General features: G+C 38.8%; 1 protein-coding gene and 1 pseudogene across 2 annotated transcripts in view; both read left to right on the top strand.

Moving 5' to 3' along the window:
- The window catches only part of TMEM144 (transmembrane protein 144), a 39,012-nt gene that overhangs the window by 3,329 nt on the left and 19,063 nt on the right, over positions 1–16,620 (top strand). Inside the window, exons 2-6 of the mRNA XM_080797153.1 lie at positions 119–290; positions 2,479–2,601; positions 4,773–4,872; positions 6,479–6,559; positions 15,300–15,381. Coding sequence (XP_080653279.1) covers positions 182–290; positions 2,479–2,601; positions 4,773–4,872; positions 6,479–6,559; positions 15,300–15,381 — 495 coding nt within the window. The 5' untranslated portion in view covers positions 119–181. The remainder of the gene's footprint in view (positions 1–118; positions 291–2,478; positions 2,602–4,772; positions 4,873–6,478; positions 6,560–15,299; positions 15,382–16,620) is intronic.
- Positions 10,037–11,317, top strand: LOC308338855 (eukaryotic peptide chain release factor subunit 1-like; annotated as a pseudogene). The gene has a single exon. The product of its transcript is annotated as a eukaryotic peptide chain release factor subunit 1-like (transcript).

Genomic DNA, 16,620 nt, shown 5'->3' with positions numbered 1-16,620 from the left:
TATCTGGAAGAAGGAATTTTAGCATACTTTTTGAAAAGCTCAATAAATATCATGTAGTAATCACAATTTATTTCTAGTCTCACAACTTCTTACTGGTTTTATTTTTATTTAATTTCAGAAGCTCTTGGAAAGGACATCAAGTGCAAAGTGAACCAGCTCACTCCCAGGCAGTACTGGAACCATGAGCAGTAACGAAACAGATCTGACCATTGGTTTTGTGTCCTCCTCTGTAGCTGTCTTTTTGTTTGGCTCAAACTTTGTACCACTTAAAAAATACGATACTGGTGATGGTAATTATTCTTCCTTCATGGTTAACTTTAAATTACGTATAAATGTGAAGTTCTCTTTTTTGGTGTTTTTTGTTTGTTTGTTTGTTTGTTTGTTTGTTTTAACGATGGCTACAAATTTTTTTGTACCTGGTACCACATGAATAGAAGTTATGAATAAATCCTTCGATAATGCTCATGCCATTTTATCTGAGATTTAGTCAGTATAGATTAGTCTTAAGGTTGTGTTTCATGGTAAAGCTGGGAGAGTGACTATCAGGAAATATTTTTAGCCTTATCTGTTATGTTTACAGAAGAAAGTCAGTTCTACCAATATACACTTGTTTTAAAAACGCAAATTGCAAACACACTTCATATAATAGAGAACAGTTTGAGCACAACATGGATTCTGTGCTTATGTGCCATTTTGGCTCTGATACAGCACTAGGTGAGCACAGAAAATGGAACCCAGATGAATAAAAGTACGTGGGAAAGCACGAGATGTGCTTGCTTACACACCCCTCAACATTCCAAGTCTCCCTCAGTACCACACCTGTTCACATATGGTGTTAGGATCCCCCCATCCACGAGCTTCACAATAGCTCCCAAACTGCCTCACTTCTGATGCCCACTCCCATAAACAACCTTCTAGTCTTTTTCAAGTTGAGGTGCCATATTTATTGTAATACTTGTGAATTTAACCACTTAGCCAGTGTAAAACTGTACTTTTTTAAATTGGGTTCCTGTCTTTTTTTTTTTTTTTAACTAGGTTCCTGTCTTTTTCTTTAAACACGTTGTTGATTAAATGTTTTTTGAGTGTTGTTCCCTTTTCCCCATAAAAACTGTGGTTTTTATTATGTGATTTTGCATAGTGCGGTGTTTTCAGGAACGCACGTGGCATGTTAGAGTTGACCTGACTGTAATGTGAACTTCGGGAAAGAGAAGCAGGAGGTTTATTGCTTGTTTTTTGTTTTTTAATCCACCTGCCTGTGTATAGCCAGGAGAAGAAGACGTTCAGACGTTATGCTGAACACCTGGTGGGAAGCCCTTTATCACCTCTGTTGCTTTTGTCTTGCTACTACTTAATAGAATTACAAATCTTTTTCCCCAGAGCTTTTCTCCTCTTTTTCTTTGGAATTAGGATGGAAATGGAAACTACTAAAAGAAGAACAAAATCTATATATTAAGGGGTAGAGGAACTGGTTTTCAGGTGTCTCCCAACAACTGGATCCTGGACAAGTCTCACCAGCGCTTCTGTTCTCAGTTCTCAATTGTAAAATGAAGAACTTGTAAAATGAAGAACTTGTAAGATGAAGTTAACTTTCATCTCCGTGATCTTCCTTTTTTGCCCTAGGGGCTAATAGCCATTTTTTTTTTCTCTCCTCCACCATGAGATTGAATTGAAATAGGCAAAAATCTTCCACCAGTAGAGTCAGAAGTGTTACATTAAGTTATCCCCGCCCTAGTATTTCTAATTATATCGACTATTTCTCTAACCTATGAATCCCTAAACCCTTGAGGGAACAGAAGCCTGGTACAGCTAGACTTCATATCACCATGTCATCGTCAGCTAACTGGCAGATGGCAACCCAGAGCACAGAAAGGAGAGTGCCCCAACCCAGAATGCTAATTCTCAGGTTTGGACTGTCAGGCTCATCACAGGCATTCAACTCTAGCTGTGAGGGGTCTACCTGTGGCCATAAGTGGCTTCGTTTTTATCCCAAAGGTGGTATAAATGATCCCAAATGGTTTAAATTGCCATTGTGCTATTCTGAAGTTCTTCCTGCTGTGTTTTGGTGAGAGATGGCACTAGGTGTGGCATTCGAATAAAAATATATAGAGTTGGGTTTACCAATACTCTTCAGTAGAAAATTCTTGGTTTGTCTAATAAGTGAAACAAATAAAAGAATGTTAAGCAGGAATGCGCTGTCCTTAGCAAGGTCTGGAGTAAACAGTAGGTTTAAATTCCAGCTCTACCAACTGTTAGCTGTTGAGACACATTGCTTCATCTCACATTCATTTTCTCTGTCTTTAAACTAGGGTTAACTATGATGCATAGTAGTTGTAGAAATTATATTACGTGTGCAAAGTACCTGCATATAGGCATTCAGTAAGTGGTGACCATTCCTATAATAATATTGCTTTGATACCGCTAAGGGTTAATTTACTCAAATCAGTTTGAACCACTGAAACCAATTTCTTTTATTTCCAGGAATGTTTCTCCAGTGGGTACTTTGTGCTGCCATATGGTTGATTGCCGTGGTGGTCAATCTGATATTACATTGCCCTAAATTTTGGCCTTTTGCAATGGTTGGCGGCTGCATTTGGGCAACAGGTAATGCATGATTTAATTTATTTGGTAATCACTTAATACTATGACCAAAATAACTCTGGTTCATAATAAAAAGAGATAGCACAAACAGCAATTCTGAATTATCCTTAGTTATAGATACTAGAAATTCATTTCATTCAGATGCTCAATAAATATTTTGGGTACATTTTCTGACTTTTTCCTCTTAATGATTTCTTTCTTAGTTCCTGATTAAAAATTATAGCAAAAATGTTTCAGTTGCTCTCTATCTATTCAAGCATAACTCATATATTAGTTTAAGTGCTCCAGGCTTTCTTTTCTCTATGTTAATTGGAAAATATTTTTTTAAATAGTAGTCTCTACTAATATAGTATTTAAGACTTGTTCTTAAAAATAGGCAGACACATTTTCATTCCAAAAGCATTGGCAAAAAAAAAAAAAAAAGCAAACAAAAATCTTCCTCTGTTGCTTTATCAATATCTGAAATTATATAACTGGAATTTATACCTTTGTTTGGCCCATCAGGATAGTTTTTCTTCTATTAATATAAATATATCCCAGGAGAATTCTATTCTATTTAGCAAAAAGATTTCCAAGTATCAAGGATTTTTGGAGGTTAATTTGATTAAAAGCAAATAAATTTTAAAATATTAAAAACTTATTGGGTACCCACTAAATTTGAATCTCTGCAGAATTAAATGACTTAGTGAAGTTCCTGAGTTGGAGGACAAAAGAGTTCACTTTTAAATTTCTACTGGAATTTAAATTATTATACCTCATTTATACCTTGGCACGATTATGTTTATCACATCTAATGGGGAGAGGGAAACAGAAAGCTCACTGTATCCTACAGCTCTTTATAACAACTATAATATTTATAATTACCCAGCAGGCTCTATTGTGATTCAGTGGGAAGGGTTGTAATTTGAGAAATGTTGCAGATGTGGATGCTATAGGTCATAGTAACGGAATGGAGATGGGGAGTAGAGGAAAGGTAGCAGCCAATGATGATGTAGGGATTTTATCATAGGTGATTAGGAGGGTGGTGGTATCACTGATACAGGTGATGAAAATAGAAGTATGTGTCCAAAAAGAAAAATGATGAGTTCAGTTTGGGACCTTTTGAGACTGAAGTTCCTGATGTTCCCACATTGGGGGATTCTGGTTGGAGATCTCTTGTTGGGAACAGACACTAAAACTGTGGAGAAGGTCCAGGCTAGAGCAATAGCACTGGGAGTATGTGTCTCTAATTAATAGCTGAATTCTTGAAAGGGCAAGTGCCCAAAGAAGGCTATATAACAAGAGGAAGAATGTGTTCAAGGGGAAATATTTAGGCGGCACCTAAATCCAGACAGTATGAAAAGAAAGAGTAGCCTATGACAGAAAGAGACAGGAAGGAATCAGGAAATGAAGGCATCTTGGAAGCCACCAGAGGAAATCTTTCAAGAGAAGATTGCAGGACTGAGGCCAGACTGCTGAGTGGTTAAGAACTATTAAAAAAAAAAAAATCATGCATTTGGCCTTGAGTGACCTTCCAGAGCACAAAGCACTGAATACAGGGTTCTAGAAGGTATGTCAGGGAGCATGGGAGAGCATAGTCTGGGGCCATATTGGGCCAAAGACTTCTGTCAGTGCTTGGCTCTAGTTCAAGTCTAAGAGGACAGTCACCATTGATTTTATCATTGACAGTTTCTACAAGGTGTTATAGAATAGAGACCTAATTTAAGGATAAAGAGTGTTGGTGCAATTAGGCAAAGAGCTAATTCATCATTTTTCTTTGTAGGATTTTGTTTTATGCCTAGTTCTTTTAGCAATCATCAACCTGACTTTAATGCCCAAAAGTGTAGTTATTTTATTTAAAAACTGAGGAATTGTGCTTGTGCTTTCCTAAATTTGTCCAAATCCCAGAAGTTTCATCTAAAGTTAAAAATTAATTCAATTGGGGGCACCAGGGTGGCTCAGTGGGTTAAGCCTCTGCCTTCGGCTCAGGTCATGATCTCAGGGTTCTGGGATTGAGCCCCCTCTGCTCAGCAGGGAGCCTGCTTCCCCCTCTCCCTCTGCCTGCCTCTCTGCCTACTTGTGATCTCTCCCTCTGTCAAATAAATAAATACATCTTTTTTAAAAAATTAATTCAATTTATAAATTTATTTTTGTATTAGAAATAACATATTTTTTTCTGTATGTTATATCTCCAGGGAACATTGCTGTTGTCCCAATTATCAAAACCATTGGTTTAGGCCTTGGAATCTTAATCTGGGGATCATTTAATACCTTAACTGGCTGGGCAAGCTCAAGGTAACACAAAGCAATTTCAACTAAGATTCTCTACACTGATGTAAGGCAAGTCCTAGGGATTGGGCTAGCTGAGAGGAATAACCTGGTTTTTACCCTCACAGAGATTATAGCTGGTAAGACATACACATGAAATATGCTACTTTTAATTATTATTTGCCTGAAATTCTAATATCCCATCTAGATATTTGGTTAAGATACAGTAAAAAATTAACTCCTCAGAGCAGAAGAAGGAAGAAAGGAGGGAAACTGATGTGCATTTTCCTTTTTTATTGTGTGACAATTTCTTGGATGTGTTATATGCATCATTCTCCTCTCATTTTCACAAACATGAGGAACGCACTGCCTTATAAGAGAGCTGAGAGACAAGGAGACTGAGTCACTTGCTGAATGTCACGGAATGAATAAGCTAGGTTTCAAACCCAGGTCTTCTGGTTCTAAAGCACATATTCCTTCCATGGTCAAAAAACCATGGCCCACCTTCCCAGCCACTTTTGTAAATAAAGTTTTTTGGAACACAACCAAACCCATCCATTTCATATTGTCTCTGGCTGCTTTTACACTATAGTGGCAGAGCTGAGTAATTGCAAGAGATCATCTGGCCCCCAAAGCTGAAAATACCTACTCTCTGGCCCCTGCCAGCCCCAGCTCTGGAGGGATCCAGCAGGGTCACCATAAACCACATGGTGTCCATTTATATTTCAAGTTAAATAAATTAAAATTTGATAAAATTAAATATCCAGTTCCACGCTGCACTGCTCATAGATCAAGTGTTCAATAGCCACAGATGGCCAGAAACTACCCTGTTACACTGTGCACCTGTAGAAGACCCCCCCCATTATCATAGAAACTTCTATTTGATTGTGCTGCCCTTGTTCAGTATTCAAATTAACACTCAAGTAGAGTTTGGGAAAAGGAGTAGAAAGGAGGGTGTCACTCTTACCTTAATTTGGGGGCTCCTCTTCCCTCTCAAAGCATTATAACAACCTCAGTAATAACAAAACAAATTAACTTCCAATCTGTTCTTTCCTGACCTTTCCCCGTTCTTCCACCAGCTTCTTACAGGTGCTATTTTCTTTTGCTTCTTCTACTTGCCTCTTTCATTCTTGCCCTGAATGGGCAACGGTGCTAGCAGTAATCATTAGTAACAAATGCTACAGTTGATGTCAAAGCATGGAAAAAAAAAAAAAAAGTGATGCCAAAACGTTGTGATCTTTAACCAAGCAGTTACTTAAATGTCTGTCTCAATAAACACTGTACAGAATTGCAGCCAATTAATTAGGATTCACTTAGCCACTAATGTATTTCGTTTTCCTTCTTCCTTAATCTTAATAAGAAAGGACACTCACAAGAACTTTTATGTATACGAACTCATTTTAGATATCTTTATAAGAAGGAAGGGATATATATGACAATTATACCTACCTTATAGGTATCCCATTTTAAACATGAGGAGTTGAGGCACGGTAAAGAGTTGTTCAAGTCACAGTTAGTAAGAGAGGGATGCAGGATTTGAATCCAGGAATCTGACCCTGAGTCCATGCTCTTGAACACTATGATGAACACATTTTCAAAAATAGCTACTCTGATGCAGCTTTCTCAATTCCAGGTTTGGCTGGTTTGGAATGGATGCAGAAGAAGTATCAAAACCGGTGCTAAATTACGTTGGAGCTGGATTATCAGTAGTGAGGTACACTGTCGTTTCGGACTTAACTCTTCTTCTAAAAGTTTAGAATGCCTTTTAGAGATCCCAATGTGTTTACATTTTTTTAAAACTGCATTTCATAAAAGTGCTGTGATTTGCCCTCTGATTCTTCATTTATATTCACAGATTTGGCTTTCGGGGACAAAAGCGTCAGCTCTGGGGTCCCATGCCCCAGCTTTAGTTCTCAAAAGCTCTGAGACCCCCAGAAAATCATTGAGCTGCTTTGAAGCTCATTTTCATTTATCTGTGATCTTTAGAAAAATCTTAGTACATAGCTCCAAAATTAGAATCAAAAGACACATTATTTTGCAAACTCAACTATACTCTATAAATAAGTGTTATGCTGGCTCCCAGTGCCCCTGGAGTAGTCCTTGAGTCTCTCCTCTTATCTCCTCTCATTACTCACTTCTTCTTTGGACCGCCCCCGCCCACCCCCCCACCCCCCCCCCACCCCCGGTTTCCACATTCCTGCTGTCACTTCATCTCTGCTCATCCCAGGCAGACAGCTACTCTCTCACATACGAAAACATGTATTCATTTAAATATGTGTTTTGGGGTGTATCTGTGTCTAGTCATATGCACTATGTGAATGAAGATGAAAATGACTTTAAATCTCTATAGGTCAGTGTTCAATCAATAAAACTCCAGCAAGAATTAGGTCACCTTAAATCCAGTCCCCTTTCCTTTCTAGTCTCCATTTATATTCCCTGTCAGTGCTTCACATAATGGATAGCCGTGCCTGGAAAGATTTTAGTACTTTTTTATTCTTCAGGGAAAGAACACTCTATTTCTCTTCCTCCTGAAATGATGGCTTTTTCCCCAGCCACATTCAGGAACAATCTCTTTGTCATTGAAATGTTGCCTAAGAGAGTGGTTCCAGGCCAATTGGAGAAATAATGTATTATTCTAAAAAAGCAGATTCCTGACATTTTTGGTTAGAGGCAATTTAATGTATTTTGTACAATTCACATGGCATCCTAGTTTTGAATAGCTCTCTCAAAAACAATTTCTTTACACCCCAAAATTGTCATGTAGCATGCCTTAGTTTTGACTTAATAGTAATTTAAGGCCAATTTACTCAGTCTGTCAGGCGTTGTTTTTCTCCATATTTCTTCTTTCTTTAGAAAATGTCCATTCTCTAAAATCGCAAGTTATTCATGTTCTACCCACTTCTATCTGTATGACCTTGGGCAAATCACTTAATTTCTCCAAGTCTTGGTTTCTTCATCTGGGGCTAAAGTGAGGGAAATAATTGTGTCAGCCTTATAAAATATTTTGAAGATGAAATGAAGAGAAATATGCTAAGTGCTTTGTATATTGCTAGGTAGATGGTTAATGCTCTAAAATTTGGGTAATTTGTATTATAATAATCATTATTTGTATCAATAGCTAGTTCATGTTCAATTACTGGTTTCCCCAATAACTGGTGTTATTCAGCTCTGTAGTAAGCTGTCGGTGTGCTTGGAGATCATGCAGCTTGTTTTGGAGCTTAGTCTGTGGCACAGAAATGTGATGATCTCTTCCTGTAGGGCATTCCAACTCCCTTCTGGGTTTCTTTACCAAGAAGACCTCTGGAAGCTTTTGTTTCATTATTTTAACTCCATTAAATCAGTTAGTTCAAAAGGCATTCATTGAATAAGCTTGGAGTTTTATGGCCTGTATCAGGAAACTTAGAATATGGTCACATTTGTTCGGTCACCTCCTATTTTTAAAGGGATAGGTGAGATAGATTGTTTCTAGCCTTACATTTTTCCTATCCAGTTTCTACAACTAAAATCACTCTAGGTATTTTATTTTATTTTATTTTATTTTATTCTATTTTATTTGGGAAGGGGGTTGGCAGAGGGCGAGAGAATCTTTTTTTTTTTTTTTTAAGATTTTATTTATTTATTTGTCAGAGAGAGTGAGCACAGGCAGACAGAGAGGCAGGCAGAGGCAGAGGGAGAAGCAGGCTCCCTGCTGAGCAAGGAGCCCGATGCGGGACTCGATCCTAGGACGCCGGGATCATGACCTGAGCCGAAGGCAGCCGCCCAACCAACTGAGCCACCCAGGCGTCCCGAGGGTGAGAGAATCTTAAGCAGGCTCCACGCCTAGCATGGAGCCCATGAGGGGCTCAGTCTCATGACCCTGAGATCATGACCTGAGCCATAGTCAAGAGTCGGATACTTAACCGACTGAACCACCCAGGCACCCCAACTCCAGGTATTTTAAACAGCAAAACATTTCACACAGGGAAATTTTCACAAAATTGTGATAAGTCCCAGTGGTGCAAAAGGAGGATGGGCACTCTGCCCAAAGCCCTGGAGCCCACGCTCCAGCCAGCCCAGCTGCCTCTGCCCTGAGTTACCACCACTCCTGAAACTACCGGAGCCGCCATCAAAACAAAACAGCTTCTCCCAACTTTTAAGCCTATTCGTATGCCTCCTGTTGGCAAAACTTAGCTGCTAATACAGTTTGGGAAGACACGGTTTTCAGCTTTCTAGGCTCCATGGTTCAGGAGAGAATATATAAGGGTAGGTGTGAAGCAGACACCAAGAAACAGTGTTCTCTAAAACAAACTTAAATGAAGATCCAGGAGTCAGAGTTCATAAAAAGCCAGTTTCTTTTCCAATTAAAAAAAAAAAGTGCCTTGGATTATCCTTGAGTCTGCTCCCCATTTCTCAACTTGCTGTTCCTGGAGAGTTGTGTGTAAGGAAATCCAGTTTTTGTTTCCAGCCCTTACCTTTCTTCAGAGCCACAGTCCTTATATCTAACTAGGGTCAAACTACACATCTCTACCGAGATGTCCCCAGGCACCTCCTCCCCAGCCTGAGGTGAGATAACCAGTGGAAGAGAACCCTGCTGGGTCAGGCACATGGTCAGCAGTCTACAGACACTAGCCATTAGTTCTTTTCTCTCGACCTTCATTATTTCCCAGTCAGAATTACTTTTCTTGTTCTCCCCTTCCCTGCCAACTGGTTCCTCTTCCTGCGTTCCCTCTCTCATAGAACGTAATAGCCATAGTTATTCAAATTCAAAACCCTAGTCATCTTGAGTTGTTTTCCCTTTCATACCCCATCCTATATCTAATCCTGTAAACAATTTTTTCCTAATGTTTCACAGGTTCTTTCTCTCCTTTCCCCCAGTTCCTTAATATAAATTCACCTGTATATGATTGTAAAAATCTCACATCTAGGGGCCCTTGAGGGGCTCAGTTGGTTAAGTGTCTGACTCTTGGTTCTAGCTCAGATCATGATATCAAGGTCATGATCTCAGGGTCATGAGATGGAGCCCCTAGTCAGGCTCTACACTCAGCTTGGAGTCTGCTTGGGATTCTCTCTCTCCCTCCCTCTCTGCCTCTTACCCTGCTTGCTTGTTCTCTTTCTCTCAAATAAATAAAAATCTTTTTTTAAAAAAATCTCAGAGCCACTGCCAAGGAGTAGCAGCTCCTGCTGCCTAGGCTTAGGCCCTTAGTGAGGAGACATGGCAAATGACCTCAGTGCTGCCAACAGGAACATGGAGGTCTGGAAGATCAAGAAGCTCATCAGGAGCTTGGAGGCACAGCAATGGCATAGGCATGATTTCATTGATCATTCCTCCCAAAGACCAGATTCCACCAGCTGCAAAAATGTTAACAGATGAGTTTGGAACTGCATCTAACATTAAGTCCCAAGTAAAATGGCTTTTAGTTCTGGGAGCCATTACATCTGTACAACAGAAACACAAGCTTTAAACAAAGTACCTCCAAATGGCCTGGTTGTTTACTGGGGTACAATTGTAACAGAAGGAGGAGAGGAAAAGAAAGTCAACATTGACCTTGAACCTTTCAAACCAATTAACACATCATTGTACTTGTGTGACAACAAATTCCGTACAGAGGTTCTCACAGTGCTCCTTTTGGATGACAGCAAATTTGGCTTCATTGTAATAGATAGTAGTCGTGCACTCTTTGGCACACTCCAAGGAAACACAAGAGAAGTCGTGCACAAATTCACTGTGGATCTCCCAAAGAAACATGGTAGAGGAAGTCAACCAGCCTTGTGTTTTGCTCTTTTAAGAGAGGAAAAGTGACGTAGCTATGTTCAGAAAGTAGCTGAGACTGCTGTTCAGCTGCTTATTTCTGGGGACAAAGCGAATGTGGCTGGTCTGGTTTTAGCTGAATCAGCTGACTTTAAAACTGAACTAAATCAATCTGATATGTTTGATCAGAGGTTGCAATCAAAAGTTTTAAAATTAGTTGATATTTCCTATGGCTGTGAAAATAGATTCAACCAAGCTATTATCTACTGAAGTCCTCTCCAACGTGAAATTCATTCAAGAGAAGATTTTGATGAAATCAGCCAGGACACAGGCAAGTACTGTTTTGGAGTTCAAGATACACTAATGGCTTTAGAAATGGAAGTTGTAGAGATTCTAATAGTCTATGAAAGTCTGGATATAATGAGATATAGGCTTCATTGCCAAAGCACAAAGAGGAAAAAATTATCTAACTCCAGAACAAGAGAAGGATAAATCTCGTTTCACAGACAAAGAAACAGGACAAGAACATGAGCTGATTGAGAGCACACCCCTGCTGGAATTGTTTGCTAACAACTATAAAAAATTTTGTGCTGTGTTGGATTGTCACAGATAAGTCACAAGAAGGATCTCAGTTTGTGAAAGGATTTGGTAGAATTGGAGGTTATCTTGCAGTACCAAGTAGATTTCCAGAGAATGGAATACCAAGGAGGAGATGATGAATTTTTTGACCTTGATGACTACTAGGTAGTCGACATGGGTCTGGCAAAACGTGCCTCACCCTCCAGCATCCAACCCAAGGAGTATACCTGTGGTGGAATCCAAACAGTTCAACTATATAAGAGAATATTATGAAAATGTATACAGCAACAAACTGGGCAACCTGGAAGAAATGGACAAATTCCCAGAAACTTACAAACTGCCAAAACTGAAACAGGTAGAAACAGAAAATTTGAACAGACTCATAACCTGCAAAGAAATTGAATCAGTTATCAAAAATCTCCCAACAAATAAAAGCCCTGGGCCAGATGGCTTCCCTGTAGAATTCTACCATACATTCAAAGAAGAGTTAATACCTATTCCTCTCAAACTGTTCCAAAAAATAGAAATGGAAAGAAAACTTACAAACTCATTCTACAAAGCCGGCATTACCTTAGTTCCAAAACCAGGCAAAGAGCCCACTGAAAAGGAGAACAAGAGGCCAATATCTCTAATGAACATGGATGCAACACTTTTAATAAAATGCTAGCAAATTGAATTCAACAGTACATTAAATTATTAATTTATTATTTATTTTTATTTATTAATCAATAATTATTAAATTATTCACCACAATCAAATGGGGTTTATTCCTGGGCCACAAGGGTGCAGATCTCTGCCCTACAATTGGAACAGTTCCAGAACTTAATCCATGAGCATTGGATATTGAGAAGAAAACCGAAACAAAACCAGACCCAATCCTGCACTTTGGTTTGTCATGGTGTCACTGCAGCAGCCTAGAACTAAGTTCCTAAAATGCCACTTTTGACTAATTTAGAAAAGAATTCCAGTTTTAACTTTTACTTGGTGGTAAAATTGGTTGTTCCTCTATTTTATGAAAGAAAATTATTTTTTTAACCGACAAACATAGAATCAAAAATACTTTAACTACTGTAAACCTTCAAAAGTTAATAGAAATGAGATAATTAAAAACAAACTCACATCTACTTTACCTAGTTCCATTTTCTTCTATTGCCGGCATAACTTTCTTGTATCTTGTATCAATCATCACTCTTCTAATTAAGAACCTTGGAAGATTTCCATTGGATTCAGAATAAATCTGTCTCCTTAGTCTGGTATGTCCTCCACTATCACAGATTCAACCCTTCCTAGATTAGCCTTCTCCCTGTATTATCAATTCATTGACCCAGATTATTTATCACACCATACCCCAGACACTTCCCCCAGCCCAAAGACACTTTCCTCAGCTTCCTTGGCCTCCTGTAAATATCAGTTGAGATTTCTTGGGTTGTTTTCTTGTGTTATTTTCTTTATTTCCCTTCTTCCTAATTAGAGTGAGTTGCCCCTAAACTTCCACTGCATCTTGAACTCTTACTATAGAAGGGTCTGTTTTGTATTATTCTTACAATTCCTTTATCCTTGAACTGTGAGATCCTTTGAAGGACAAAGTCTGTTATTTTCTTGGAATACCATCTCTCCCACCATCACCATTAGACTTTGCCACACAGTGCTTGAAACTTAAAAGATGCTCAATAAAGGCTTGTTAAATTGTCAGGGTAAACACATACAAACAAGTTCTATTAATAGTAAAATGTATAAAGGTACAAATCTAGGGAAACTGGAAATATCAAAAATGTAGAGAAGCACTCTTATGTATAACATTGACTTTTTTTAAATTTTCCATGCTTTTGACAATATTCACAGACTTTGTCATGTATCTTTTTGTCTTAGACACTGTACCAAGTTCTGTAAGTCTTTAGCCCAAAAGGCCTTGTGATCTATTTGGTTTTATGTTTGTATACATAAGATAAATTTCATTACCTTGTCCTAACTTAGTGCCCTGCACCCCCTCTTGACCTAACTGATCTGACTTACCTATTTTGTGACAAACACTAGTCACACGAGCTCAAAACCACTGAATTCTTGGTCCTGATTTTGTTTTTCTCATGCTCAAAACCCCCCTCCCATCCAATATTCTCTTTATTTCCTAACATATTTTGAGATTTTACCATGTTCCCAAAAGTACGCTAAGAATTTTGCATGCATTGTTATTTAATTCTCATCACATTTCAGTAAAATGGGCCCATCCCCATTTCTTTAGATGGGAAAAGTTGAGACTTAGAGAACCTAAGTGATTTGTAGGAGGTCCTACAGTAGTTTGAAGAAACACTCAAAGACTTTCTCCTTGGTACCGTTCAAGTATTTCTAATATACCATCTTATGTTGTCATTAGGAAAACATACTCATCTATACAAAGTTGAGGGTTTTCATGATAATTTTGAGAAGAAAATGCAATTGAGATGTCTAATAATAGCTTTGCAAATTAGCAGGTATGTAAGCACACATTTAACTAAGATACACACGTTTAATTAGGTTTCATGCATTCATTTTTACTGAGTGTTAAGCTCTTTGAGGATCTTGAAGGAGATCTTATCTTCCATTGAATTAGAAAATCTGTAGAGAAAAAAGTTCACAAGGACTTGTGGTAAATGGTCTGGATTATGCGATGACTATTCTTAGTATTGTGGGAATTCAGAGAAGAGGAAGAGTCAGTGAGGACCAACCTGGGAACGGGGAGGATTCTTGTCACATTCAGCCTTCAGTTCTTCCTTAGTATGGATAAGAAGAGGAGAGTGTGTGCTTTGTTCAACTAAGAAAGAGAAAGAAGCAAGAGCAGGTGGTTGTGGAAGATGGGAGTGGAGGAGAGGTTGGAGCAGGGACAGGTCAGAGATGAAAGTCGCTATGGAGAATTATGTGGAGTAGGTTATGGGGAACATAATGCAGAGAGTAATAAAACTCAAAAAGGACAGTTACATTTGCTATAGAAGGGAATATGGAACCGTTCAACTTTTGAAAGCAAGTAAGAGGCTGAACTAAGGAAGCTAACTACGAAATTTTAAATTCGTTTTTAAAAAATCACACATTATCAGCACTTGTCTGCACTTTGTTACCTACACTATTTCAACCTCCTCTGTACTTTGAAAACTCTTCTTATATCTTTAACTTTTGAACCATGCAAACATTTTTTTTAAGATTTTATTTATTTATTTGACAGACAGGGATCACAAGAAGGCAGAGAAAGAGGAGGAAGCAGGCTCCCTGCCAAGCAGAGAGCCCGATGCGGGGCTCAATCCCAGGACACTGGGATCATGACCTCTGCTAAAGGCAGAAGCTTTAACCCACTGAGCTACCCAGGTGCCCCCATGCAAACATATTTTTAAAAAGGAATGTCAAAAGTATACCAAAGTTGTTAATTTCCTTGAGTTAAATTAATATTTTAACACATTTTAACCTATTTGCATGATTCAAAAGTCAATAATGGTAAGCGAAACATTTGTTACGAAGATACTGGACATGAATAGAAAATGCAGTATGCAAGAATGTCAAAGCGGGGAAAGTCATTAGGCTTATGCATGTGTTTTCATCTCTTAAAATATACTCTGGAGATCTTTCCATATCAGAGCACAGAGGGTGTCCTCATTTCTTTTTTTATATCTATGAAGCATTCTGTTGTGTGACCGTGAAGACTGCCTCATCAGTGTGGGTGTAGTGGCCGCAGCATCTCTTCTGTGAGGGCTGTACAGTTCTCTGCTCACACCCGTGGTACCTGTCTGCTGAAGTTTGTCCAACAAGGATGTTGTTAAACGTCTAGGGTTTTGTCAGTATAACAGGTGGTTTTCACTTGCATTTTTTTTTAACCATGTGATTCCAAAGTTAAACAAGAATGAAAGAAAGATGCAGCTATAGACTGAAACAAGAAAATCAAGAGAAAGATCTGATTTGAGGGGAAATTTCATGAGTTAGGCTTCTAACTCGTTGCAGTTAAGGACACAGGAGATGTCAAAGAGAATGTCATCCTAGAGAAACGGCAGGACCCCTGGAGAAGCAGCGTGGCAGTAATCATCCGAGCATTAGGACTGAATTTAAGCTGTGTTTTCTCATAAAATGCAGGCAGCTTGCTATGAACCAGGGTTATGATAAACATCACCAAAATTTATTTTCTTTACAGTGCTTTCATATTTTTGTTCATCAAAAGTGAAATACCAAATAACATATGTTCTGTGGACACCACACCATTAATGACAGATCATGTGAGTACAGTATGAGAAACAATATGATTTGAAACATAAAATTTAAGGGCGCCTGGGTGGCTCAGTGGGTTAAAGCCTCTGCCTTCGGCTCAGGTCATGATCCCAGGGTCCTGGGCTTGAGCTCCGCATTGGGCTCTCTGCTCAGCAGGGAGCCTGCTTCCTCCTCTCTCTGCCTGCCTCTCTGCCTACTTGTAATCTCTGTCTGTCAAATAAATAAATAAATAATCTTTAAAAAAAATTTTGAAACATAAAATTTTGATAAAAGGAAGATTTGAAACAGATGAGATGGTAGGTTTTTTTTTTTCATTCAAGGCCATTGACAATATGTTTGCATATTTATTATAGTTAGGTCTATGTGGCAACCAATCAAGATTGCCACGGGAAAGCTTCTCAGCAAACTCAGAGGTCTATTTATATCTGTTAATGGTAGATCCCAACTAGAAGGTGTATATACAAGCCCATATTTTGGAATGGCTTAAGGATTTCTGCAGTGGGAGGACCCTAAGTACAAAAGAGTAATATGAAAGTTACTTAAGAAAGAGGGAGGAGGGAGGTCTTAAAGTAGGCCAGGGGAGAGCAGTGGGGAATAGCTCAGAGGCAACCAATGAAAGGAAAAATCAAGTTGTATTAAAGGAGGAGTAGTACTTGATTTTCTTCCTTTTTCTCTTTCATCACATCCCGTTCCTCTCAAAGGTAATGACAAGAAATATGTAAGAAGTTACTGTTTGATGTTGAAGAACCTGAATTAGTCTGGGGTAGCAAATCTATATTAAGCAGGAACAACCTATAAGATATCTGAAAAAGCACAAGGGCCAGTGGCTACATATACAAAAATGATTGCAGGGCAAACCCCCATGGCCATGAGCCAGACTCCAGTCCTTCCTGTTTCAAGTCTCTCTTCTGTCTGCTGTGGGTCCAGTGCTATCCAGCTGCCCTCGGAAACCAGAGCCCTACACCCCCACAGACACATGGCCTCCCTGGAAGGTGCTGGCTCTACTCCTTACTTCAAAATTAACCTTTTCTTCTTCCTTCCTTCTTCCCCTCTCAAAACCCTTATCGAATAACGTGACTGAAATGTTAGTTAAATTGACACTAAAGTTAACTAATAATTAGCTTCAGGATAAAAGAAAAGAGATGTATTAACCTATAGACATCTCTAATCTGGAAAATGTTGCAGAGAGAGAATGGAGGAATTGGGACAGCGTGAAGGTGTCCAATATTCCTTACCTCCCCTAGGGA

The sequence above is a fragment of the Martes martes genome, assembly GCF_963455335.1.
Source record: "Martes martes genome assembly, chromosome: 2".
In the NCBI taxonomy this organism is placed as follows: Eukaryota; Metazoa; Chordata; class Mammalia; order Carnivora; family Mustelidae; genus Martes; species Martes martes.
The sequence above is the reverse complement of the archived record's forward strand: the minus strand, read 5'-3'. Positions and strand labels throughout refer to the sequence as shown.